The sequence below is a fragment of the Homalodisca vitripennis genome, chromosome 3, assembly GCF_021130785.1.
Source record: "Homalodisca vitripennis isolate AUS2020 chromosome 3, UT_GWSS_2.1, whole genome shotgun sequence".
NCBI classification, from domain to species: domain Eukaryota; kingdom Metazoa; phylum Arthropoda; class Insecta; order Hemiptera; family Cicadellidae; genus Homalodisca; species Homalodisca vitripennis.
The window spans coordinates 180,920,855-180,948,376 of NC_060209.1; the positions used below are offsets into that span (position 1 = coordinate 180,920,855).

The 27,522-nt window shown below is 31.8% G+C and overlaps 1 protein-coding gene across 1 annotated transcript; it reads left to right on the forward strand.

Annotated features, from left to right (window-relative positions):
* LOC124358498 (tetraspanin-2A) lies at positions 1–27,174 on the forward strand. Its single transcript, XM_046810792.1, has 7 exons — positions 1–198; positions 18,888–19,085; positions 24,221–24,369; positions 24,547–24,751; positions 24,864–25,100; positions 25,704–25,889; positions 26,816–27,174. Exons 1-7 carry the CDS (start codon positions 121–123, stop codon positions 26,894–26,896), a joined length of 1,134 nt encoding a protein of 377 aa, XP_046666748.1. The 5' UTR covers positions 1–120; the 3' UTR covers positions 26,897–27,174.
* The last annotated feature ends 348 nt before the right edge of the window (positions 27,175–27,522 follow it).

Genomic DNA, 27,522 nt, shown 5'->3' on the forward strand with positions numbered 1-27,522 from the left:
CTGTCGGTTCTCGGAACAGGCATGAGTACAGTGTTATCGCGTTATCAGGAGGATGTTATCATCGCCGATAAGCGGCTTGAGCCGCTCCCAACACTCTGTAGTAAGTGACTGTGCTACAACATGGCGGCCTCGGAGAAACTCGAGAAGAGCATCAGTACCATCAAATATTTCCTCTTCTGTTTGGATATTGTGACTTTCGTAAGTAGCTTTCTACCTTTAGATCTTTTCAAACTGTTATTTTACGTTACACCTGTATTGTATTTTTATTTATTCAGTTAAAGTTTAATAGATTAAGATATCTAAGCCATCTTAAACTATTAAGAAATCTTGTATTAAGAGGAAAGGTTAATTACAATTCTCATCTAAAGATTACCTTTTATCACATAACCATTAATTACATTGTTTAATGATAGCTTGCAAAGTTTTAGAATATTCTTTTCAAATTGTACCTCATTTCTCTAAAACAAATTGAAGGTTATCTCTAACCTATTATTTTTTTAGTAACATTTTACATTTGTATATTCACCAAATATTTAAGTCAAGAATACAAAGATAAATATTTAAATCAGTTATAACATATGGTGTTAAAATTATAACATTTCAAGCAATTTAAGTTTACAATATGGTAGTTTTATAGGATAACCTTTAACAATAAGCATGACATGCCTTGTCGGCAGTAGAATATCGTAATGTTGTTTTAAGAGGAAAGTAATATTTTTAAAATTAAGCCTAAACTATATTTATTTGTACAGTAATATGTGTTTATTTCAATAAGAGCCAAGCAGATGTTGACAAATCTTAAACATGAATGATATGCAAAATGCATATATAGTTCAGTAATTATTATTAAATGTACGAAGTATATTTTTCATATACACTAACAATTTAATTTGCGACTAGTTTTTGTAAAAATGTTTTACACATATACTACTCACACTATTAGTTACATGAATCCCCTATCTATTGTATATTATTGTTGAATGTTGTATGAAATATATTTATTGGTATGGAAATGCGTAAACTTTCCCTAAGTTTCACAGTTATTTTTATTGTTTATTTAGAAAGGTTTAAACAAATCCCGATTACTACATGTGTAGTAGTACAACTAACATATTAGAGCCAAATCATGCCATATCATGTATTATAACAATTGGGTTTCCCACTATTAACTTACTCCACTTGTGAAATACTCACGTGATTTATACTACAAAGAATGGACTAACAATTATACTTACTTTTATATTTGATATCCACGCGTTAAAGTTACAGCATGTATATAATCTTGATTAATAGATTGTTACAAACTTTACTTCCATATTCATTTTATAGATGTTGATTACAAATTATAGTTAACCATAAATTATGCAATTCTTCTGTAATATTCTTTTTAAAACTATAAGTCGATAATTCTGACTAACTTTGTTTTTTTACAACACCCTTGATAGTAGTTATTTTATGAATATTAAAAACAACAATGATATCGTTAACCGTTTAGTAATTGTACGTTAGTCTAAATCAATTACTTATGTATATATCAATTAGATTTTATTTACTTAATTATTTGAAATAATCCATTTAATTTTATAAATCTAAAGTTTTTAATTAAAAATGACTAAGATATTATTTTGATAGATCTATATCAATATTTTTTTATTTAAATAGACTTTTAATAAGTGTTGAAATAACTTCGTTTGATTGTTGGTCTAAAATATTCTTGAAACGAAGATATCTAATTGTTTAACGATCTTGGGCAAAAACGACCGTTTTATAAAGATCCATAGTAATTGAATCCTTAATGATATGTTTTAATGAAATAATAAACTTAATATGCATAATTGAATTTTTAGCAAGGTGTAACAAATTTATTTTATTAGTATTGTAGTAAAAAATATTGTTTGAACGGTTTAAACAGATTGTGTAACAACATACAGTTACGAGCAAATGCACAAAACATATAATTCGTAGTGTTACGTTCCTAACTAATTAGTTACGCTACGATTTATAATATCATTATTACATGTTCGTAGCCGTGAAGTGGATCACCTGACACATTTAGATACGTGCGTGTGTGTGCGTGCCTGAGTCGTTATTTACTGTGTATGACGTCACGCGAGCAGATAGCGTTTATTATTGTCTGCTGTTTCACCATCTCGCTTTTATGACAACTGTATTTTAACTTAATCAAGTCCGTAACAAACTTTAACTACATTTATCCTTGTATTACTGCAATATCAGTTGGACGAGCGTCTAAACCATTACACTAAATAAGATTGACACCTATTCAATGGCAACCTAGCGGATCGACCTAGATCAAAATATCCATGCACCACTTCTTTCACTTCAAAGTAAGGAGCGCTGAGGTCGATTATCGTGTTTATCACTAATAAGATTTGGCTGAGAGTGAGCAACTATGTTTACATTGATCTTAAGGTAACCATTATGGCAACTAGTAAATTAGCAGAATAAGTCAAATTGAAAACAAGCTGATACAATCATATTTGATTTTAACATTCGGCATGAGAACACAATATGTAGTTTAATTTATGTAGTAAAAAGAAAATAACAATACAGCGGAAAGTTAGTGTAAAATGTAAAAAGATTTTATATCAGTGCAGTAAATTATTTTATTGCTATTAATCCTAAACTAATGAACAAAAAGTTAATGTATGATGTAGCTAGATACCTTGATTCGATCTGTAGACTGTATAATTTTCATATTTCTTTTCTACATGGACAAGAATGATTTCTATGATGGTGCATGGTCAACCATGGAATGTTGATGCGTGTCATTGAAGCCTATCAGTCAGTCGTCTAGCATAATGTGTCTTTGTCTACCGGGAGAACATGAACATTTATTTTCTGTATGATTTTTTGTCTGTCTATCTGTCCGCAGAGCATCTTGCGAATTGAATATGCTATAGATTTTTAATTTTTTTTCATTCAACCTTAGCGAAGCATAGTCCTACTTTGTTTTGAGGAAAGTAATATCCATTTCTTTAATTTTAATTTTTATTCATGTTGCAGAATATATTCACTGTTTTGTTTTTTAAACATTAATTTACAATTGGTACTGACAGGATAAAAGGCAGAGATGTGCATATGCATAATGCAGTACAACAGGGTTTTCTTTGAATTTTCAGGATATTATTTAAGAATAAATCAGATGACTCATTTTATTAAATTCATTTCGTGCGTTGTTTAACTTATCAGACATTTCTATTCAGCGTATTATTTACATTCACTTAGTAAATTAAATATTATTTAATAGCTTTTACAAATTAAAATAATTAGACCAATCATTTTTGAATAAAATTTAAACGTTTAAATACATTTAGCTAATGTTTTTGAGCATATCTTCAATATTACATCATGAAGTTCCTATAATATATAGAAACTATATGTTTTCTACTAGCTCTTAAAAATTACGCATCACTGATAAACTATCTCACTATTTTGGACTTGCATCTCTTTACAGTTTAATGTGCTTAAGTCGAAACTATCTATAGCTGTACCGGATACTTTTAGTTCCTTATTGACTTCATTGCAGGATAGTTTTGACACATTACTTGTTAGTAGAGATGGATGCGAGAGGTACAGCAGATAAAGTAGCATGACCTAATTGAAAACTGACTCATGAAAGCCCTGTTGACGGAGTGGCGTAGATAAGACTCAGCTACGAAGATAAAACCACCGCTGGAATTCGCCTTAAATATAATGCGTGTGTCAGCTTCCGCCCAAACACCTATTCGCTATTTCATTGTTACCAGAAAACTAATTTTAAAATTGTGCAAGTATCTATTGTAATTATTATACAGGAGTATTTTAAATCACCTCTCCCTTTATCTTTTACTACATATCATCAGATATCGATTGGAAACTACCGCTGATTATTTTTAAGTACTTAATTTTAATAACCTCGTGTTTTCGGCCATCATATTAAAATTAGATTATTTTTTCTATTCAAGGTTGGTTTTTTTTTAATATAATTTCAATGTACTTTGGCATTTAACATTATGCTAAACATATTTTTTAATATCTGTATTCATATATTTGTATTATAATATTTACATTGAATAATATTGACTTTCTTTTAATCTTTGCAAAAGACATAAAAATAAAGTTTAACTGAAAACTGTTTGTTTTAATACAGACAGATTTTTAATTTTTCGATTTTAAAATATATATCACCTACAATGTCAAAAGAAATTAGTTTCAAGTATCCTACATGCACATGTTCGAAATTTTGTTCACTAAATAACTTCAGAATAAACTTATAGGTTTATAAATGTATCTAGTGAGTTATGCTGCATATTAATTCGCAACTGTTTAAACAAATATGTTTGTTCAGGTGACACGTTAGTTAAACAGTTGATATGTAAAACTGGTTTTATGCACTAAAATAAATGTGTTTAAATGTATCTGACACTATTACGGAATACTTTCCAAACATATAGAAGACTAGGATAATATTACAACCAAATACAGAAACATTCTCCATTCTGTATTCACTTTTGTTTTCCCGTAACAAACAAGTATTGAAACTAAACTAAAGCTCTATACGTCACAAAGAGCTAATGGCACTCTGTGACCTTCTTAGTTTGGGTAAATCAGTTACCGGCCTGACCACGTGAAGTCAAACTGAGTTAGACATGCTGCCAGTTGGTGCCAACACAAGTAGATGTGATTAGAGTTCTGTTTGACTTTAACGCTTTACACGGCTTGCAATGAATAGGTTAAACCGGTCTAATAAAACTGATGAAATACACTGTAGTAGAATTATGTGTTCATTGTGTTTTATACACTGGTTGTAAACGTTTGTATTACTAAATTATTATAGGTGAAACTGAAAATAGATATAAACATAATATAGAAATATAACTGTTAAAATCAACAAATACTATTTCCATATGGTCTGCACATCACAAAGAAAGGTTTTACTGTAAAGGAAATTGCAACACCAATGGATTGACTTTTACATGAACGAGAATTAGAACTGTTTCTAGCTGAAATATTGTAATCCATTTTGTAAAATATTTTCTGTTTTGTACACCTACTATATAACAGTAACTGAAACATTTTTAGCTACTTTTTACCTGGAGGTAGCTAATCTCTATTTCCTACGTATAGACAGTTCAGATAGCTGTGACGTAATACATGTGACTCTGTATGTAACCCATGATTCCACACTAGTCACTTTCCTCCAGAAGGTATCCATCTCACACTTTCATTAACTCTCATAAATGGAATGGCTAACACCAAGGTTATAAGTGCCAGGTATATCCTACGTATAGACACTACAGACACCTGTGACGTAATACATGTGACTCTGTATGTAACCCATGATTCCACACTAGTCACTTTCCTCCAGAAGGTATCCATCTCACACTTTCATTAACTCACATAAATGGAATGACTAACTCCAAGGTTATAAGTGCCAGGTATATCCTACGTATAGACACTACAGACACCTGTGACGTAATACATGTGATTCTGTATGTAACCCATGATTCCACACTAGTCACTTTCCTCCAGAAGGTATCCATCTCACACTTTCATTAACTCACATAAATGGAATGACTAACTCCAAGGTTATAAGTGCCAGGTATATCCTACGTATAGACACTACAGACACCTGTGACGTAATACATGTGACTCTGTATGTAACCCATGATCCCACACTAGTCACTTTCCTCCAGAAAGTAGCCAACTCATAGTTTTCATTAACTCTCATAAATGGAATGACTAACACCAAGGTTATAAGTGCCAGGTATATCCTACGTATAGACACTACAGACACCTGTGACGTAATACATGTGATTCTGTATGTAACCCATGATTCCACACTAGTCACTTTCCTCCAGAAGGTATCCATCTCACACTTTCATTAACTCACATAAATGGAATGACTAACTCCAAGGTTATAAGTGCCAGGTATATCCTACGTATAGACACTACAGACACCTGTGACGTAATACATGTGACTCTGTATGTAACCCATGATTCCACACTAGTCACTTTCCTCCAGAAGGTATCCATCTCACACTTTCATTAACTCACATAAATGGAATGACTAACTCCAAGGTTATAAGTGCCAGGTATATCCTACGTATAGACACTACAGACACCTGTGACGTAATACATGTGATTCTGTATGTAACCCATGATTCCACACACTAGTCACTTTCCTCCAGAAGGTATCCATCTCACACTTTCATTAACTAACATAAATGGAATGACTAACTCCAAGGTTATAAGTGCCAGGTATATCCTACGTATAGACACTACAGACACCTGTGACGTAATACATGTGACTCTGTATGTAACCCATGATCCCACACTAGTCACTTTCCTCCAGAAAGTAGCCAACTCATAGTTTCATTAACTCTCATAAATGGAATGACTAACACCAAGGTTTATAAGTGCCAGGTATATCCTACGTATAGACACTACAGACACCTGTGACGTAATACATGTGATTCTGTATGTAACCCATGATTCCACACTAGTCACTTTCCTCCAGAAGGTATCCATCTCACACTTTCATTAACTCACATAAATGGAATGACTAACTCCAAGGTTATAAGTGCCAGGTATATCCTACGTATAGACACTACAGACACCTGTGACGTAATACATGTGATTCTGTATGTAACCCATGATTCCACACTAGTCACTTTCCTCCAGAAGGTATCCATCTCACACTTTCATTAACTCACATAAATGGAATGACTAACTCCAAGGTTATAAGTGCCAGGTATTTCCTACGTATAGACAGTACAGATAGCTGTGACGTAATACATGTGACTCTGTATGTAACTTATGATCCCACACTAGTCACTTTCCTCCAGAAGGTAGTCAATCTCACACTTTCATTAACTCACACAAATGGAATGATTAACACAAGGTTATAAATCCCGGCGTATAGACAGCACAAATAGCTATGAAGTAACACATGTACCTCTGAATGTTTTCATTGACATTTCATTTATACTCGTAGATAGACCAAGAATGTGTTCTATGATTGTGCATGCGCAACATAAGGATCTTGTTTTCTAAGTTTGCATGTTTGCCGCAGGACATCTTGAGGATGACATTTCATAGATCATTTACACTTCACGTAGTGTGGCGTACTCCTGTCTTCTATAGTAAAAAAATTATAATATGTTTTACTAAGGTTTCTAAAAACTTGTAAATAACGTTAAAGTTGTTTTTGGTTATAAAAGTATTTAAGTATTTATTTTATAAACATAGTATTGCTGAGTGTGCCTTGCTTTCCGTAATTTCTTGATACTAACAGTTAAGTGCTACTTATACAAATGTTATATTAAACACGCTAAATAAAATAAGATAGCCTAATAATGGATAACGTAACATTATTCTATGCTCAATTTGTCGGTTTATAACGATGTGGTTGAATAACGTTAATATTTTAACCAAGTAAGTCAGAGTTATTTGAACAGATTAGCAGTCTCATTTGGGATTATTGCCCCGAAATTGAATGAGTCTATTAATTGCACAAATTCACACTAAATTGTAAATATGCGTTTTGCTAGATTTTCCCATTGCCTTAAACTACCAAATGTTGTATAAAACAATATAACCTCATGACTACTAAACATAGATAAGGCTCAATATTCAGGTTATTTTCTTTTATTCTTGCACTTAACATTTTACTGCTAATACTATCTTATTGTTTTTGATTGAATTAAGTAAACAGTAAGAAACAAATACAACGAAACTAATAAAACAAAATTTTGGTTTTAAGTCTGCAAAATAACTTCTGAATCTATACAAAATGTATAACAAGTTTGTAAATTATAAACAACGACCAAGTAACTTAAGCTGTTAACTGCAACTATCGGCTGATTTCTTTGTTTAAAGTTTGTTATTGGCGATGGAAGGTTTGAAAGAGGTAACAACATTTCGGGCATTTTCTTTCGTTATATGTTAAATAGAAGTTTAAAACTGCGATAATATTGTTAACTATATGATTCATCAGCAGTTAAACATTAATAAATCGATTAGTGCATTTAAGTGAGATATGGCGCTCAGTCAAATCGATACTCTTTCGTTATAATTTGTCGTATCGAAATAAGTTTCGTACAAAAGTGTTCATATGAAAGTATCATATATTTCACTATCCTTATAAAGTTTTAAAATTTTAAGTTTTCAGTTATTACAGTTTTAAAATTGTGAATGGCCAACATTTTAAAATCTGATATAATGTTTTTCTGAAAGTTTTCTTCAAGCATTTCATAGTGTTAGGCTAAACATTTTGAAACGTTTTAACTCAATATCATTATTCACTTAGAGAAATATTTTTTTCTACAAAAAAAGGCACACGAACATACAGACAGATCGTAAACTAAGTAAAAGAGGACAATACTTATTTAGACCTGATAAATCAAATTTTTGAGGTTAATAGAGTAATTGTCGATACCCTTTCCATAATTATGTAACGTATATTATATTTAGAGTGTTCTTAATTGTATCTATAACGAAAAAGTCAAATAAAATGTAGAGTTAAAAATCTATACTAACTTAACTTGGATTTAAATAAACATATTTTAGTTAATTAACAAAATATAATGTGCTGTGATGAATACGATTCTAGCCCTATGGCGCGGCGTACACCTACTAACTGTTACACATACATCAGACACGTAACGTATACTCTATACATTTCCATATCATATAAGCATATGCAGATTCCATCCTGCCAATCATAGTATGAAATCTCAAGTCGGCAGTGGCATATAAAGTACCTCCTACCGTGCGCATAGACTATATACAGTCTGTATTAATAGAAAACACCTCAATCTTAATATTCATTGCAGATTCAACTACTCACATCATTAACTTTTTTATAAAATGTGGCTTGTATTCATAAATTTACCTCGGCTATCAACCCACTATCCAGTCACACCCAACTTATCTAAATTAGCATGCTCATTCGAAAAATGCAATTTGAAAAGTGTAAGAGTTTAATAAAAAAATTGTTAAATCAAACGAATTAAGGGTGTATGTCTTGTAGAAAGGTGTAAACCGACATTACGATAAATCTATTTAAAAACAAGTCTGTCAGAATCAACGAGATGTAAAAATAGGTCACAGTCATAATCAAAGTACACATTCACTCCAAACAGATCTGGAGACTGACAGACTATCGATTTGCTCTACACATCTGAATAGTTATATTTGAATAATTCCCATCATATTTTAGACAGCGGTGGTATATTCAAGGTGTTATTCCTCTGACAGCTGCCTTGTGGCGCTTCTATGGCTTTTATGAATCGGAAATTTTTACGAAGGAATGGATACAAAGCCTTCTTTATAAATTATTATCTGCCATTGTATCAATTTAAATACAAATCTTAAATCAGTTCCTATTAAATTGGTGACAATCCATGTTAAAACATAATGATGAAGCAATGTTAATACTGTTTCATTGTGAACATTTTTTGTTTGCAAAATTGGTTTTGATAAGGTTTTTGTACCTATATTATATTCATTGCATTACATTCAGGCTCTTTGTTCTCATCTAAGAGTCCAGATGTCCACTGAGATATCGTGGAGAGTTCCATGACATTTCCATAACTCTCTAATGGCAGACCACGGCCTACACGTAGAACCACTGATCTGCTTGTTCCCGGCGCCCAAACAATGAAGAATGATTGCGACCTAATGTGTTGAACAGAGGTGGCTAAGAACAATTTGATGCTCCACCTTAACAAAATCTTCTTGCTTGTACCCAGACGAAGGAAGCTATTTCTCTGATTATTACTGACCTTGGTCCATTTTTGGTGCTCTTCCGGAAATAATCTCTATGCGACTGTAGCGTCGTCGATCTAGCTACGCAAAATTTCGATCGGAATCCGGGGGAATGATGATGTAACTAACCTCCGCTTGTTTTAATTCAAAATTATTAATTTATTATAGTTCTATTTAAAAATATTTACTATTTTTAAAATAGTACTATTTAAATACTTTTCACTACTATTACCTACTATTTAATATAATACACGATTAAAAAATTAACATTTCTGAAAATAATTTTTCTAAATTCGATTGTATTTTGTATTATTATAATTATTTATCTTGTTGAATTATTTACAATAAATTTATATTTAAAATAGTTAACAGCGATAAGGAAGTAATTTATTTTGTTCTTTAAACCACGAGAAAAAGTGTACAAAAAGAATTTTCCACATACAATTATTGTTTTTTATATAAAGTGATTGTATTATAATTAAAGGCTATAAACGGATATTAATATTGTATTACATTAATGATTGCATTACGCTCGGTTCCCAATGCACAGTTGACACGATGTAATACAAGTTTGCGTCATGTACAACCAGCACAAGTTTAGTCTAGCAAAGTTTGTCGGGAACACAAGTTAGACTGGCTGGTGTGGACGGCTGTGGCGCGGGGGAGGCGCAGGTAACCGACAGTAACTATGTTAGCACTTTGACACTTGACGGTTTGATGGCCGGGATCCCGTTACTTGTTAGATTCAATCAGTTTGATACGCTGCCAGGATGGCCCCTGCTGAACCAAAGCGGACTTTCAATAATTATCTTTGGCTTTGAGTTGTAACTCACTTTTGTACCATCCAATTTGGCTTCTTTGGTGACTTTCACCAAAGTTTGTTATAAAAACAGGCTTCGTCATCATTAATTACAGTACTTTGGACAATTAATTTTGGAAGCAGTTTAAAAAAAACTTCACTCGATAAATTGGAAAGTATCCATTAATTGAGCATTTTATTTTGCAAATAACGAACCACCCTGTCTGTGGAAAATTAAGCACTGCTTATACAGTGCATAGCCCAATCTCGGGTATAACAAAGAAATGTTTCAGTTTCACATCCGTGAGTGTAAACTGTAGTAAATAAAAAATAAACATGTTAAAGCGTCAGATAATTTTTAATTTTGGAAGCAGAACAAGTTTTTATAACATGTATTTCATAAAAATACTGGCGCAACTTGTTTCTCGTAGACATACTTATTAATTGATTAATATTGTCGTGATATATCATTAACCAAAGGATAGTAGCTTGGCTCTATAAATATTGAGGGTTTCGGTAAGGCACAGGCATTAAAAAACCTTGTATGAAACTTGTCACCATATAGAGCAAATATTTGATTCTAAGAATGTACAAAAAGGTCGTGGAAAATAAGAAAAATTAAATTTTAAATTTACTCATAGAAAGTTCGAGTACATAGGCCTTTAAATGATATTACTGTTTTATTAAGTTAATTGTGTAGTAAATAGTAAATTATATCCAACCTATGAATAAAACTACAATATCAATAACAGTGGTATAGAAAAAACTGGAAGTTAGAAGATTGTTTATGTAAATGTTATTTTTGATCTTAAAACTTTACTTTCAATTTTCAAGAATTTACAGTATAAGACAAAAGAGAATAAATATTTTCTTAAGTACGGCCCTCATTCAGGTCGATATGTCGTATTGTAGATTCCGTTTATTTTTTATTTCTCATGCTAATAAACAAATCCTTGGATATAATATGTTGAAGGTCAAAGGGTAAGACATTTTCCCACAGATTGAACCTTCTTAGATAAGTCTTATCTTCTAATAAAATGTCTCCTAAAAACAATAAATGTGTATGGATATACGTAGGACGAAAATGTCGCTGCTTTATATGTAAGCGGCGTTTAATAAAAGCATTCCTTAGACCGTAATTTTTTCTCCTTTAAATGACACATATAGTGAAGGCATATTTTGACAAGTTGTCAAGCCGTGAAATGGGAGCAATCAAATTAGTGAAAAGGTAAACAAACCTGGAACGAAAATAGTCAAGAACCACCTTATGAATCAGCGTCTGTGATACGACTAACCGTATTGGTTGTAAGTGTGAACTGCGTCAAAGAGAGGTTTCATTACTCCGGAAGTTCATGTCTTATAAGTGGCAAACTTCACCGCAACGATCTTCAGAGTTTCAATATTTAATTAAACTTACTAATTGATTAATTACCAAATTGGTCGTCATTGATACTTCTCTGAGTCATTTTGCCAGCGCTCCAAAATGCGAGTTTCTCAAATGTAACATTTAATTTGTTACTTTTTATTCGATCTGATGACGGTTTCCGTAGTATTCTTTTAATAACCTATTATATATTCTTCTAAGTAACCACTCAACCGAAAAACTTATAATTTAGTTTAGTTACGTAATGTCTTGAGACTTTGGTAACATCTAACTTTAAACAACTACACCCTGAAATTGGAACACACGTCTGCTTCTGCGATCACCATAGGCCAGTTTTGTTTTTAACACGTTGGTATTTGTTATTAAAAATATAACTGCCATTCAGGTTGGATTTTTAAGCCAGAGAGGGAATAAGTTTCTTCGAAAACAAATAAATCGTAACACAAGTGACAAACCAAGTTTCGCAATATTAAGAGTAATTTATGAGCTGTAAGTGGTTAGACATACTAAATAGATAACATGAATTTTTTTTTATTTCGGATGATTTAAGTCATATATGCAATAAATATATTTTTCATCACTTTTATAACAGTATCCGGTATTTATAATCTATAATAACAGATAATAGGTGATTCTAAAGATGTTTTTTTCCAAACTGATTTCTACAGTGCCATTACAAATTAAAATTCTGAAAATTATTGATATAAATAAATAGTGCTTAATAATATTCGTCATTAATGCTTCTCATTTTAGTAAAATGAGCAAAAAACATATTTTATTTCTTTAATAACAAAATATGAATAAAAACATGTTATATAATCTACTCTTTGTAAAAACAAAACTATATCATGTATTTTAAATAATACATTAAGTAATTCTTTTACATTGAGATTGCATCTTAAGTTTATCTAGTTGAATTTCGTTGAAAAAAGGTTTAGTTTGTAAAAAGGTTTTCTTGGTTTCATTACAATTTATTCCACATTTTTGCTATACTAACTTGAATACTCTTTAATGAAAAAACTACTGAAACCTGAGAAATCTGTCTGCGCCCCTGAAACAAATCCTTTTAAGGAAGGGAAGTATTGGTTTCAAACATTCAATTACATTTATGAAAAATGCATTTTGATAGATACATTCTAGGTCATCCCAAACGACAAGAAAGATAATCAACGGATGACTGTTTGCAAATGCTTAAATCTCTTAGTATGGATTGTGATTGTGTAAATGTCGATGCTGAAACCTGCGTATAATGAAGATTCTATGAGATAACTTTGTTAGTGTTTTAAATTCATCTCAAATCAGACAAAGTATTCCAGAACATAACGTCTTAACCTTGGAAAAAAAGTGGAAGAAATGGCTCGTTCCTTAGAGTCAGCTCAGAAACATGCGAAGACTTATTAGATAACTTTACGTGTGCTGATATATATGTGAGATATATTGTGATATATGCTGATAGCACTTTAAAGATTCCTACAAATACAATAGGAACTCAACACGACAATTCTACAATTGCTCCGTATCAGCACACAGATAAAAAGTTATTTTTGTGGAGGAGCAAGAGACATTTCAAGAGATGACTGTTCTGCAAAAACATTGTTGGAACTTGTAATTTTTTCAGAGTTTGTTTGTCTATGAATCTTTAAAAAATCAGAGTCTTCAACAAAATATTCCGTAATAACAGCAGTAACACCCAAATTATTATCTACAGCAAAATTGGGTCATGAAATTTAATTTCTACAAGGAAATAATGAATTTTATATTAGTGTGTATAACTGTGAAATTTGGCTGAGCCAATAGGAATTTCCCTTCTGTTTCCCGGGGATATAAAAATTCCTGTTCCATATGATTATTAATGGTTCCACCCATTAATATTGAAAAAAGCTGTTAACTTTAAATTTTCCATTGAATCTCATCGAAGCCTTATTACGCTACATGTGTTGTGGCATACTCCTACCTTATTAAATATATTTATCAAACTAACGTACACAAACCAAGCATGATTGATCTTTTATTGAAGAACGCCAAAAAGCAAGAAGATAAGAAGAGAGAATAAATAGATAGTATATGCATGTAATCAGACTATCTTGGTCAACATTGCCACAGAATTGGCAAATAGTTATGTAAACAAGGATATCACTTACCATTCAAAACCTCTAATACATTTCGTCTTATTAATATAAAAACAAACGTCATTCAAAAATCTAAAATTAAAATAAAAAATCTAACAATAGTGAAATGTGCAAATTAAAATGCAACGAATGTCAAAACGACGATATTTTACAAACCGACCGATCCTTCAAATTGATATTTAATAAACATACAAAAGCATCGAGTCAGGAATACCTGGTGTCGTGGCATGTCCTCCCATAAGTCCGGATTTGATTTGTGGTTTTGGGTACGGTCTTTTCTCTACCTAGAAAATGTTAAATACTCGACAAGTAAAGTCTTTTTAACGAAACAAATAATTAAATATATCTAGCCTGAAGTTACAGATACAGGCCATATCTTTAGCTCTCCACAAAAAAGATTCTTATTGGGGGTTGCATTTTACAATGTTACAGTTGAATGTTTCCTAATTATGATATACGTGTGAAATCAAAATCTAATTCGAAGTGGGATTTAATGAGTATGATAAAAGTATCCCAAAATGTTTGAATTTATGTTCTTTATCAAACATTTCACGACACTTCCTACTCTCCTCCACACATATAGCTCAATACAAAGTGTAATATTGAATATCTACAACACTTCGTTATCTGTGATATTGCCAATCACACTCCACTCAAGTGCTAGGCCGAAACGGTACAAAATGGCCGAAACGATTATTTAACACTTCAATATTCCCTACATGGTATTCAATTTCCCTTCTTGGATATCCTTCTCAATCCATCACCGTTACAATATGCAGATGAAGATGATGGATAGAGGGTTCTGAACGCCCCCGACCTCCGACCATCGCTCAACCACTGCCGCATATGCATTACCCCTTTAAGTCGTCTTCGTGTCAGGTAATCGGTGAAACTATTTCCCAAACTCAAGCATAAATTAGCTCTGCTAAAGGTTCAAAGATAATTACCTCTTCATAACAGTATAACGTTGTTGTTCAAAGCGCATATAAGACACAATACTGAGCAGGAATTATTTAAAACGAAACCTAAGTGAAAATAAGGTAAAGGTTAAAATATTTTGGAATTTCCAAATATTTTGTCACTTACTGACAAATTTACTTTTCTTTAATAGCTATAATAATCTTCTATATATATATATATATATATATATATATATATATATATATAATTTCAATAAACATTGAATCGCAAGAAGTACTTGCTCCGCCGGGAGTCGAACCCGGATCTCTCACTTGCCGGGTGAATGTGCTACCCCGGCACGTGGTAAATAAATATTTATTATAAAATAAAATTTTAAGTTTATTGAAATTAAAGAAGGCTATTGCCATTTATACAGTTTAATGTATATATATATATATATATATATATATATATATTATATATTTTGTATTTGGCCGTATCTGTCACATATGCGTTTAAATAAGCAAACTAACATATGATCGGAAGACCAAATACCTGTCAAACGACTTTTATTTACATTACTCTATATATATATATATATATATATATATATATATATATATATATATATATATATATATATATATAAATGATTGTATGACGGTTAACTTTATTGTTATAGGTTTAAGAATCATCTAATAAGTTTCCTACATCAAATATGGATTATGTAATAAGTTGCACAGAAAACCTTATTTGTGTTCTATTTTGGACGATACATAATTTTTATGAAGGTGATATATTTTTCAACTGAGCCGATATTATAGTGTAACATAATAATAAAAGCAGAATTCTCCCTTGCTGGGAATAGGATATTCGAACGGATTTTATGTTAAAATAATATTCAAAAGGTGAATATTTATTATAAACCTGTTTGCTTGTCACACAGAACCTATGAGAAGAGATATGCTGATGGAATTCGATAGGCGGAATCGAGGCACGGCTGTTTTAAGTCGGTTTTATGTTTGCAAACATGTACCATACTCCTTCCTTGCCTATATGGGCATCTAGGCCCTTCTAATTCCACTTTTACTTTCTCAATATCATTTTCAGAAGTTAATAGATCTCAGCGTTATAGTGCAAATCGCTTGAGCCAAGGGCTTCTTACTTTGTATCACTATCCGGAACTTATATTTCAAGAATAGTCTAAGTTAATGTTTAAATATTTAAAGTTCAACACATTTTTTATATTTGTAAAAAGCAGAAAAATTATATCCGTAACACGGATGTAGGTCAGGGAAGTAGATTAAATGATTACGTGATGAGACTTAGTATTTATAAGAAATTCTTTACGTCTCTTGCACTAACAATTGTACAGCTGTTTATAAAATTAATAAGAAACGAAAAGCTTTTATTGAAAACTCTTAAATTTCACCCACTTTTCACGAGAGAGAGTTTATTATTTAATATAATATAATAAATTTAATATAATAATGTATTATTTATACAGAATATAATTTAATTTACTTTGCAGTGCATTAAGTGTAAATATGAGTTATTATTTCAGTGTTATTTTTGTTTTTAGTTATATTATCTCTTGTTTATAAATAAGAGCAGTTTTTTTACAAGCCGAAGCAATTCTAGAGCATCTATTTAGTTTATACTTTAATAAGTTTTATGATTAAGCGCCAACAACAACAAAAAGCGATTGCGTCACCTATAGTTTAATACTGTCCATAATTTATAAAACGATAACTCCAAAAGTTCTGTATTATTTTATACCTGAAGGTGTGTAAACAAAATCAACCTTAAAGTTACAAAAAGAATTTGGTCACGTGATACGTTTAGTGTAGTAGTTAGTGTAAAATATTGCCCTTTATACTAAATACTACCTGTAAACTTAGTTATACAGAGTAACTCATAATTCAATAGAAAATATAAATCGTTTCGTTTTTAGAAAAGCGGAATTATGTACTTCCTACATTAATAAAAAACTTACAGGCAGTAATTATAAATCAATCATAACAAAGAACTAGTAAGATAAACGTGTAACATCACAAAATTGATTTCATAACTGAAATTTATTTAGTAGGGTCCCTGCAGTCACAAGCCTTTGCCACTACTAACTTAGTAAGTGGCAAGTTTCAACCCTGCTGCTGGCCACAATTGAACTATAACTTTGAATGTCCTTAACTATGGCCCTAACTGGCCATACGACTCTTAACTTTGTTATTCTCTGACCGTGTTGACCTAAGGGAGTTGATTCAGGATACTCTCTTCCCAGAAACTTCTTTAACTGAAACTGAGATTGATTATAATTGTGAAAAAGGCCCACTGTGTTTTAATGGACTTAATTGATCATAAAAATAAATTTTATATACAAATAAAAAGTATTTTTAAATAAAATTACTCATACTATTATTGATTTTAAAACCACAATGGTGGCTTTCATAATTGATTTGATGAAACTCGTAAGTTTTCATTGTGAGATATTTTATAGAGATGTAAAGAGTTAAAAGTATGTCTATATTATTAAACATGTACATTATTGTATTTTTGCAATGCATATTTCTTTACCTCTGGATTTTTACAGATATATGATCGTTCGACAACACTGCAGGCTGTAAACCTTGAGTGTACTATCATTTCAATGTTAAATCATACAAAATCCATTAATTCCACGTTCTCTGCATTTTATGACTCATAATATTTAACAGTTTACTATATTTCTCTGGCCGATATCCGAGGTTTAAGCTCTTTACTTCGATCAGTACTTTGAAGCCTATTTGAAAAAAAATGTTTAATATGTACAAACCTATTTTTCTGTGTTCAAAAAAATAGATTTAGTTTTTAAAATGTTTCTTAAGTTGTATACAGAATAAAAAAATAAGAAACCGTGTTTATTTTTCCTTCTTGTTCAATATGTCGTATTTGATGCCTTAAAAATCTATTCGGTTATTAGTATAGAGTACAAAAGTTACAGTGGTGTTATAAATTTAATAGGGAGGGACGTATAAATATTTAATAGAGAGGTTAAGAGTCACAAAAAATCATTTCATGAGAACAATTACGCACAAAAGAATATGAGACAGCTCCTTTCCTATTTTCATTCAATTAACCATTCTACCATTGAAAGATCTATTTATATTTAAAACCATTAGGCTGTTTTACACTAGAAGTGATAACTTAGGAACAACGGGCCTAAATTATCCTACCAGAAGCAAAAACCGGCGAATGTTCAGAACACTTAAAGTCAACAAGTCAATACTAAAGCATTTACAGTGGCCTTAATGTTTTTAATAAATTGGCTTATAACGTTAAAATATCTGTGAATGTTAGAGAATTTTGTAGTAAATTAAGAACGTTGTTATTATTACAAGAGAACTGTAACTCAGTTTACAATTAATAATTTATTCCTAAAGTATTAATTTTAGTATATATTTATTATATAAATCACGTGTATAAATATATTAGGATTAAATTAACATGATGAAGTATGTAAATAGCAAAGAATCACGTGTTTTACTTGTATATGTTTAGCATAATTTCTAGTTTCCAGTTGAGAAGAAAGGGTTATTGAAATATGTGTTTTAGTTTGTAACCATAAATATTGTAACCAGGAAAGTATTTTAGATCTGTTGGTGACTCAAGCAGTGTTACCCATTATTAATCAGTAGTGCAGGCGCCACGGGGAGCAGCCCGGCTGATAACTTTAAGAATCCATAGACTGGGCTCTTATAAGAAACTTGTTTTATTTTGTTGTCCACTGACCACAGTATTTGCAAAAGTGGTCAGTCAATCCCGAGTTATTATAATTTTGTATTGATGTACATTTGATGGTGGAATAAATTCATTATTCATTTACGGTTTAAGAGTAGCAATTTTGTAACCATGGTTATACTTCCAGGGTCTGGGACTCACAGTGCTTGGTCTCTCAGTGTGGCTATGGGTGGAGGACGAGTTCTCGGATATCATCGACTACCTAAACATATCCATTGTATATCTCGGGCTCTATATCATCATGCTGAAGTCTCTCCTCGTAGTTCTTGTGTCTCTCTTCGCCTGCGCTGCTGCGCTTCTTGAAAATGTGTTCTTCCTTTTGATTGTAAGTAAATTGTTAAGCCAGGTAGGTGTAAAATTTTTATATTTTCCGTATCTTTAGAAATTAATATTGTACTAGGCCTATATATGTATAGCCAGATTTCATAAACTTACAACTGGGTAATTAAACTTAAAAGTCAAAGAAACTTTAAACCTTTATGGTTCTAGGAATCAACCTACATGTTATAAGGGTAATCATAGATAGAAGAAAATAACATCATATAACAATAAATTTAGTTTTATAATTTATTAACAATTCTATGGTTCCTAAAAAAATCAAATATCTGTCTGTTAGTTCAGAATAAATTTGTTAATTAGCTGAGCTTTAGCGAAGAGAGACTGAAAGAATTTATTTTATATATGTTTATCAGTTTGTGTATTCGCATGATACTCGAAAACTAAATGACATGTATATTTGAAATTTCGAATGAAGCTTCATTCTAACTTGACGAAAACTGAGTTTGTTGATATTGCATGTCACTACATAGTTTTTCTGAGGGTTAGTGAATATTTCTTAAATTAGTTTAGTTGGAAACCGTGATGACAACTAGAAATAAACACTGTAAATAACTCTGTAAATAAACTGACTACATCATATGAGATTTTGCCATATGAAATTTGTATTCAGAGACATATACAAAACAAAAAATAACAAAGTAGAACGCAATGTTGAAAGTTAATGAACGTTGCGGTACGCTCCCCCGCTCACCGGAACTAAATAGACAAAAATGTGGTCCATGATGGGGTATGACCAATCATAAACTTTGCTTGAGCGTCAATTTCTTTAAGTATGATTGTATTTCTGACTATCTGCCTGCAGGACGTCTATAGAATAAAATTATTTATAGATTTGAAATGTTGCCTGCAACCTCAACAAAGCCTGTTACGTGACACGTGGTGTGGCGTGCTCATAACCTGTATATTGAAACAATTATGACCTTACTAGGTTTAAGTAGTTTCAGTAAAGTGTGGTTGGCACAGTGTAGCGGGTACGGTGATTATCTTAAATAATTGAATCAAGCAACGACTATCGTGGCTACTGCTTGGACGGGTACAACCAACTGACCGAGCCTATCCTTACTAGTAACCTTCCTGCCCAGCCATTGCTGGTAGTCCGAAAGTTACCTTTTAGCCGTTGGTGAATATTCACACCAATTAAAACAAAAAAATGTGAAAAATGGATAAACAGTTTTATTAAAATCTAATTAAATTTATTTCTAGCATAATTCTTATACGTATACATTATTCTAGGTTCACTTTGTTGATTTTAAAGTAACGCTTCTTACAATTTAAAAAGATTTCAATCATGCAATATAGTCTGGATTACAATATATATTCAAATATACATACATTATGTTTCCTTACCATTTTTTCAATCTGTGTTGTAAAATACATTCTTAATACTATACGTATCCTAGATAACTTAAATCTCTCAAAAAGTCAAAAAGATTTGTATTACTACTATAGCAACTTGTTTAGATTGATTACAGATTAACACATTTAGTGATCATAATTATTACAACCTTGACTTCTTCTTTAGTTACCTAAAACTCAAATTCCTTAATAAATTAGGACAACAACTAACGAAATTCAATTAAATCAAGGACACTTTAGGCAAAAGGGCTGGAAAACCCGGAAAACATAAAACTCATGTGGTTAGTATAACCTGAGCCGTAAAGAACCTGGTCAAAATTAACAACAATAAACAAAAATGACAAACCTACAACCGAATTAGGCGATGGTCAGGAGAAATGTCATCCTTGAATCTAGAAGTAGGCTGACTGATTAACACAATATTTTGGTATATCTAAATTATAAAAGTTAGACTGCATTACACCACGTTTTGCGTATGAAACTTCACTAGGTTGTATGTAAAATGCCAAGTATATTTCTCAGTTCATTAGGCTACATTTTTAACTATGCTACATACTATATGGTACATACTATATATAGACAGTTCCTTTAGACATTTATTTACTCCGCCATTTCCTCATCACCATTATTGTAACCTCAGAAAATGTTCAGACAAATCCCATCGAGCGACGTGCATCATCATTGAAATCTATGTTTCCTTTATAGAAATGAAAATTCGTGCAAAATTTCTAATCTGTTGGTCAATTCGTTTTTGAGATATCTTGCACATAGACATACAGAAAGAAAATTTGTCCTGCTCTTTAAGCGCCTTCACTAACGCTCAGTCATTAACTTTCAATCTGTAATTAGAATGGTAAAAATTTCACAGTAAGATTGTCTGCTGTTAATTGAAAAGAAGTTATTGCAGTTTAATTATAAATTTTATTATTTGTTAAATATTTCATTAATTCATACTAATAATTCAATATTTGTAGTTAATATATTCTGTGAATCAAAGTAAGGACTTTAATCAATGTAATGGTTATGTTAGTAAAACTTAAATAAGTTAATGCAAAAATATAAAACTTACATGAATACTGGTACGTTAAGTAATAATTTTACAGGATTACTTTGAGATAAACGAGAGGAAGAGTTAGTACACTATTAAATATTGTAAAGGCATATAAAACCAGGTAAGCGAACATTAACCTAATCGTCTGTGTAGGGTGGAGCAGGTGTCCTTTTACACCACGTTATAAGTGCAACCTTTTACCGACGCTCTAATAAATATTTTATCATCCCCAGTGTAACTTCCATCTTGATGATCCTAATATGAATTTCCTAACCTTTTATACAGAGCTCGTTTAATAATTCAGTAATACATTACTTATACAGAGACTGTATGATTATACGGGTACATAGCATCAAAAATACATAATTTTATGTATAACAAATACGTAAAATCTTAGTCAGAGGTCAATTAAAAATCTTTGTGATCAGAATTTATATACATAGTGGACCAAAACTAAAGGTACCATTTTCGAAACTCAAATATAATGCTATGTATAATTGTGAATGGTTTTAAAGTACTTGTAAAAAAAGCAAATGCAGTCAAAATTTTCTTCATTGTATTAAATTGTTTCAAAATCACGCACTAAATTACAACATAATTTTTGTTTTATAAATACACAAGACTATTTAATTTTAGGTATAAAATAATTAATAAAATTACTTTTACGTTTACTTTACGTTTTTATAAAAATGACTTTCCACTGAACTATATTTACATAAATTATCATGCTTAAAAAAAAACTTTTAAATTATCAAAATTTTTTAACTCAAGAATAATAGTGGAAGGGTACTTTATGTATTACAAGAAAAATATTTTTAATGCTACTGGTTTTACTTAAATAGTTGTATTAGTTAGAGCTCTAAAATGAGGCTTATCTGTTATAATTGGAAATTTTCAGTATTAATTCAAGAAATTGTAAGTAGTACATCAGTACATATAGGTATTTAAATTCAACTTAGTAAGAATAAAAAAAAGATTTTTGACTTCTAAAAAGATTTAACTGTAAGGATTCAACCTAATCTACAATTGATTTCGATGTAACCAACAGTACAAGTCAATGCCCGTAGATATCTCAGAGTACACGATGGTATAATATTTAAGTTCTAGAAAAGAAAGAGTTTGGATTAAGATTATTATTTGGAAGAATTGCTTAAGAATGAAAACAACCAGTGAAGTCATTGTGAGATTGAATTAAAACCTGCATAATTTATTTGTACTTTTAAGGATAATTCTTTCTTCAATTTCTGTATTATATTTACCATTTTTAAAATTGTAAATTTCATTAATTTAATTTACTATAACTATCCGGTAGTACATTTCTTATATTATATTATTTTCTTCGAATTAAGACAAATGTACAAGGGCTATTCAACAAGTAAAGAGACAAATAGCCTTAGAGAGGAAAAAATTCATTTTTACAAAACAACACGTTTACTACTTTTTGGCATAATTACCTTGAATATGTATAAAACTTGTTTCAACGGACCACAAGCTTTTTATACCAGCTGCAATGAACCCTTTATCTTGGCTTTTGAGCCAATATCCCACAAAATTATTGACATCTTCGTTATCCTGGAACCTCTTTCCATCCAATGCCCCCTCCAGCGGACCAAACAAGTGGAAATCACTTGGGACTAAATCAGAACTATAAGAGGGATGAGGCAGTACTTCCCAGCCAATTTTGTTAATGGTTTCTCGGGTTAGTTGAGCGTATGAGGATGTGCATTGTCTTGTTAGAGAATCACGCCCCTCCTCTGAGATCCATGACGTTTCTCTCTTACGGCTGGCTTTTCTTTGTTCAAAAGCATATCCAAGTAGTATTGGCTGTTAATCGTTCGCTGATCTTCAAGAAAAACACACACCAAAACGGACATTCAGCTTGCCAAAATACCGTCAACATAACTTTTCCTGCTGATGCGTAGGTTTTTGAATTTTCCTGACAGGTGAGCTGATGTGCTTCCACTCGCGTGCTTTGCCTTTTTGATTCTGGCTCATAATAGTAAACCCAAGTTTCATCAACCAAGTGATAAAATTTTGTTGAGAAAATCCTCACCTTCTCTTTCATAACGTTCCTATAGCTCTGTGCACACTCTCAACATTGTTTCCTTGTGTAGCCGTGTCAACTCCTTTGGGACCCATCCTGCACTTGTTTTGCGGTACTTCAACTTGTTTTTAATAATTTTATAAACTGTACCCATACTTATATGAACTTTGTAAACTATCATTTCCACAGTGACTCGGCGGTCAGCACGAATTACGTAATCAATTCTAATTTCCAGTGAGGGAGTTGAAACTTCAACTGGTCGGCCAGAACGGTGTTCGCCAGTCATTGAGTTCGACCATTTTTTTTTAACTTTTCTGCGTAGAAATTACAATTGATTAATTGTAAAAGTTTTCACGATTCAAAAACTTTTCTCTGTACACTTTAGTAATTCTAGAATGACTTTTTCACAGTTTTTTCACCTTCAGCAATTATAAACGAATAACAGAACGATGTTCAACTAAAGTGAAATTTTTAAGTGGACCCATAGTTAAATGTGTTTTTGAGGTTATAAAAGTAACAATAAATACTACTGAATGTAAAGAATACAAAACCTTTTCAATGTATTTATTTTTCGGACGAGGCCTTCCGAAACCAAAGGTTTCATCATCAGGCGACTCTTCACAAAAATAAACAATTCCATGGTGAACTACACCTGCTCTTATATTTACAGAATAGTATAGCCCAACTGGTACTGTTCGTTGTTGGCCTGTTGGGAGCTGCTGTGCTGCTCACCTTTACAACCGTGGGTTCCAGTATCCAGTCAGACATAAACAACTCCATGGTGAACTACACCTGCTCTTATATTTACAGAATAGTATAGCCCAACTGGTACTGTTCGTTGTTGGCCTGTTGGGAGCTGCTGTGCTGCTCACCTTTACAACCGTGGGTTCCAGTATCCAGTCAGACATAAACAACTCCATGGTGAACTACACCTGCTCTTATATTTACAGAATAGTATAGCCCAACTGGTACTGTTCGTTGTTGGCCTGTTGGGAGCTGCTGTGCTGCTCACCTTTACAACCGTGGGTTCCAGTATCCAGTCAGACATAAACAACTCCATGGTGAACTACACCTGCTCTTATATTTACAGAATAGTATAGCCCAACTGGTACTGTTCGTTGTTGGCCTGTTGGGAGCTGCTGTGCTGCTCACCTTTACAACCGTGGGTTCCAGTATCCAGTCAGACATAAACAACTCCATGGTGAACTACACCTGCTCTTATATTTACAGAATAGTATAGCCCAACTGGTACTGTTCGTTGTTGGCCTGTTGGGAGCTGCTGTGCTGCTCACCTTTACAACCGTGGGTTCCAGTATCCAGTCAGACATAAACAACTCCATGGTGAACTACACCTGCTCTTATATTTACAGAATAGTATAGCCCAACTGGTACTGTTCGTTGTTGGCCTGTTGGGAGCTGCTGTGCTGCTCACCTTTACAACCGTGGGTTCCAGTATCCAGTCAGACATAAACAACTCCATGGTGAACTACATCTTATGGTACCCTAACAGTGACTGGGCCAACGGCCGACTCAGCGAGATACAAGAAAATGTAAGTATGCCTATGCAAGTAGGAATATAACTTGGTACGATTAGGTACGTTACTTTTTAAACATTACTAAATAAAAATATCCATGTCATATGTTTAATCAATCTAAATATAATTATTTCACACAAAATTTACCCTCCGTCTCCTATGTATGTCAATGATGGGAAAATATTTCAATGGTAATTTTGACCACTTGAGAGTTCCCACACGACATAGATTAAAATATCTAAAGAGCTCAACCAAGATTCACTACTGAACCTCAGACCGCCTTTAATATCTAAAAGCGACCCAGTTTGCTCAATGCAATTCCTGAACACAGTCTATCTGAATGTAACAGCTTTGGAGAAGTATTTCCGGGAGCCTTTCCAGGAGAATCGTATGCTTTCCAAAAAATCCACGGCTCGGTTGCCGACATCGTTAAAAGATTGTTTTAACAGATTTATAGGACAGGCATTAACACACACATACATTCACATACGTGAATTATACTTCTTTTATCAAAGTTTAACATTAATACGTCATATAACATTATGTAGATATTAGAAACTCAAACAATCTACCCTAAGTTAATTTTGCTTTGATAAAGAAAGTATTTGCTGTTGACAGGTCGGGTGCTGTGGAGGCTCAGGTCCTAATGACTATGTGACACGTTGGAAACCGCTGCCCACTGAATGTCGAGACTCCGTCACCGGCAATGCCTTCTTCTACGGCTGCATGGACGAGGTCACGTGGTACCTTGAAGGTCGCTGCTATTGGATCACCGGACTTACAATTCTCCTCTGTTTCTTCCACGTAATTATTTTCGTCATATATTTCGCTTATCTGTATTACCAAGGGCTTACGTGTATCGGATAGGGTGGTACGAAATAAATCGTATTTTTCATTAAAGAAACAGTGCTTTGAAACAATAATTCAGGTTTACTAATTTATTTCGATAGCAAATGATGTTTTTATGAAACTCAAGTTGATAGCAAGTAAACTATAGTATAACGTCACCATTGTTCCTTGTGTATGTTCATGTGTTGCAAATTGTAAATTAAATTGCTAAAATGTGCTAAATAGGTCTGCAAATTGCAAGTAACTTTAGATAAATATTAAGCATATCAATCTTCATATTTACGCTGATTATAAACTTCAAACACCAGCCTCAATTCCAATATATCACTATTAAATTGCTTATTAAATTTTAAACAAATGCACTGAAGCTAAAGCAGGCATAAGAAAATGTAACATTAGGACTTAAAAAATGAATTTAAGGTCTAATTTTCAAGATTAATGCTAAAAGAATTGAAGATTATATCTAAATTTTGAAACTTTCTTAATATACGTAACAATTTTTGCTACATGTAATAATAAAAAAGATAAATCAACTTATCGTGTAATTAAGCGTTATAAAATATTTGAAATTTATGGAAGACATATAAAAACAAGACATACATTATATGAATATTTATGTAAATATTTTAATGCGATGTATTGTCTTCATGCAAGCTGTACAGTTTTCTTTCAAATTTCAATTTATATCAGTTTGACTACAATAAAGTAAGTGGAAAGCACAAAATGATTAGTTCTGTTAGGAAACAGAAATTTTTAATAATAATTTAAATTTCAACCATTTTCTAGAAATTATCATTACATTTTACTATTTTAAAAGCTTAACCCTATTATTGGTACTAATATTGTTTATTACAGTTTTAATGCTGGATTTTATTATTCAGGTTCTGAATGCTGTGTGCAGTTTTATTCTTCTGCAAGCTGTAAGAAAAGAAGAAGAGGAATCTGGAGGACGTTATAAATAAGATGAATAATGTTAGATTAGATAATGTATTTAAGTACAAACATTTCAAAGACAGATGCAATTATTAACTATCTTTTCTCAAAGAGAAGCCATGACCAACGTATTCGAGTTGTTACAAGGAGAGGGGCAATCTTGTGTTCTAGAAATTCTACGAAAATTTTAATAGTTTATATAACTGCAGTGCTACTTTTTTATTTAATGCTATTTTTAACTTTCGTGTATTTTATAGTTTTATGTTGCAGTAGTCCATAGAGTAGTAATATTAAAATGTAGGCTTTAGTATTTTATTTTGTGTTCAATTTAGATTACAAACTAGTAGATTAATTTTTTAATAAACAGTTGTGTAATTTGAAATATTGTGAATTATTTTTGACGAACTTTATTAAATCAATATAAAAACTAATTAAATACTGTATAAACATGTATTATATATCGATGTTAAGTAAGATGAGTTTGCTTAATATTTTACACAGTGGAGAGGTTTATTTGCAAATGTTAATATAACTTACTAAATTTATAACCAAACCTAATATGGTGAAACTATGGTTTTATATATTTTAAATTTATTACAGTCTAACACTGTGAAGGACGACAGTTCGAATATATATATATATGGCACCTTTAGTG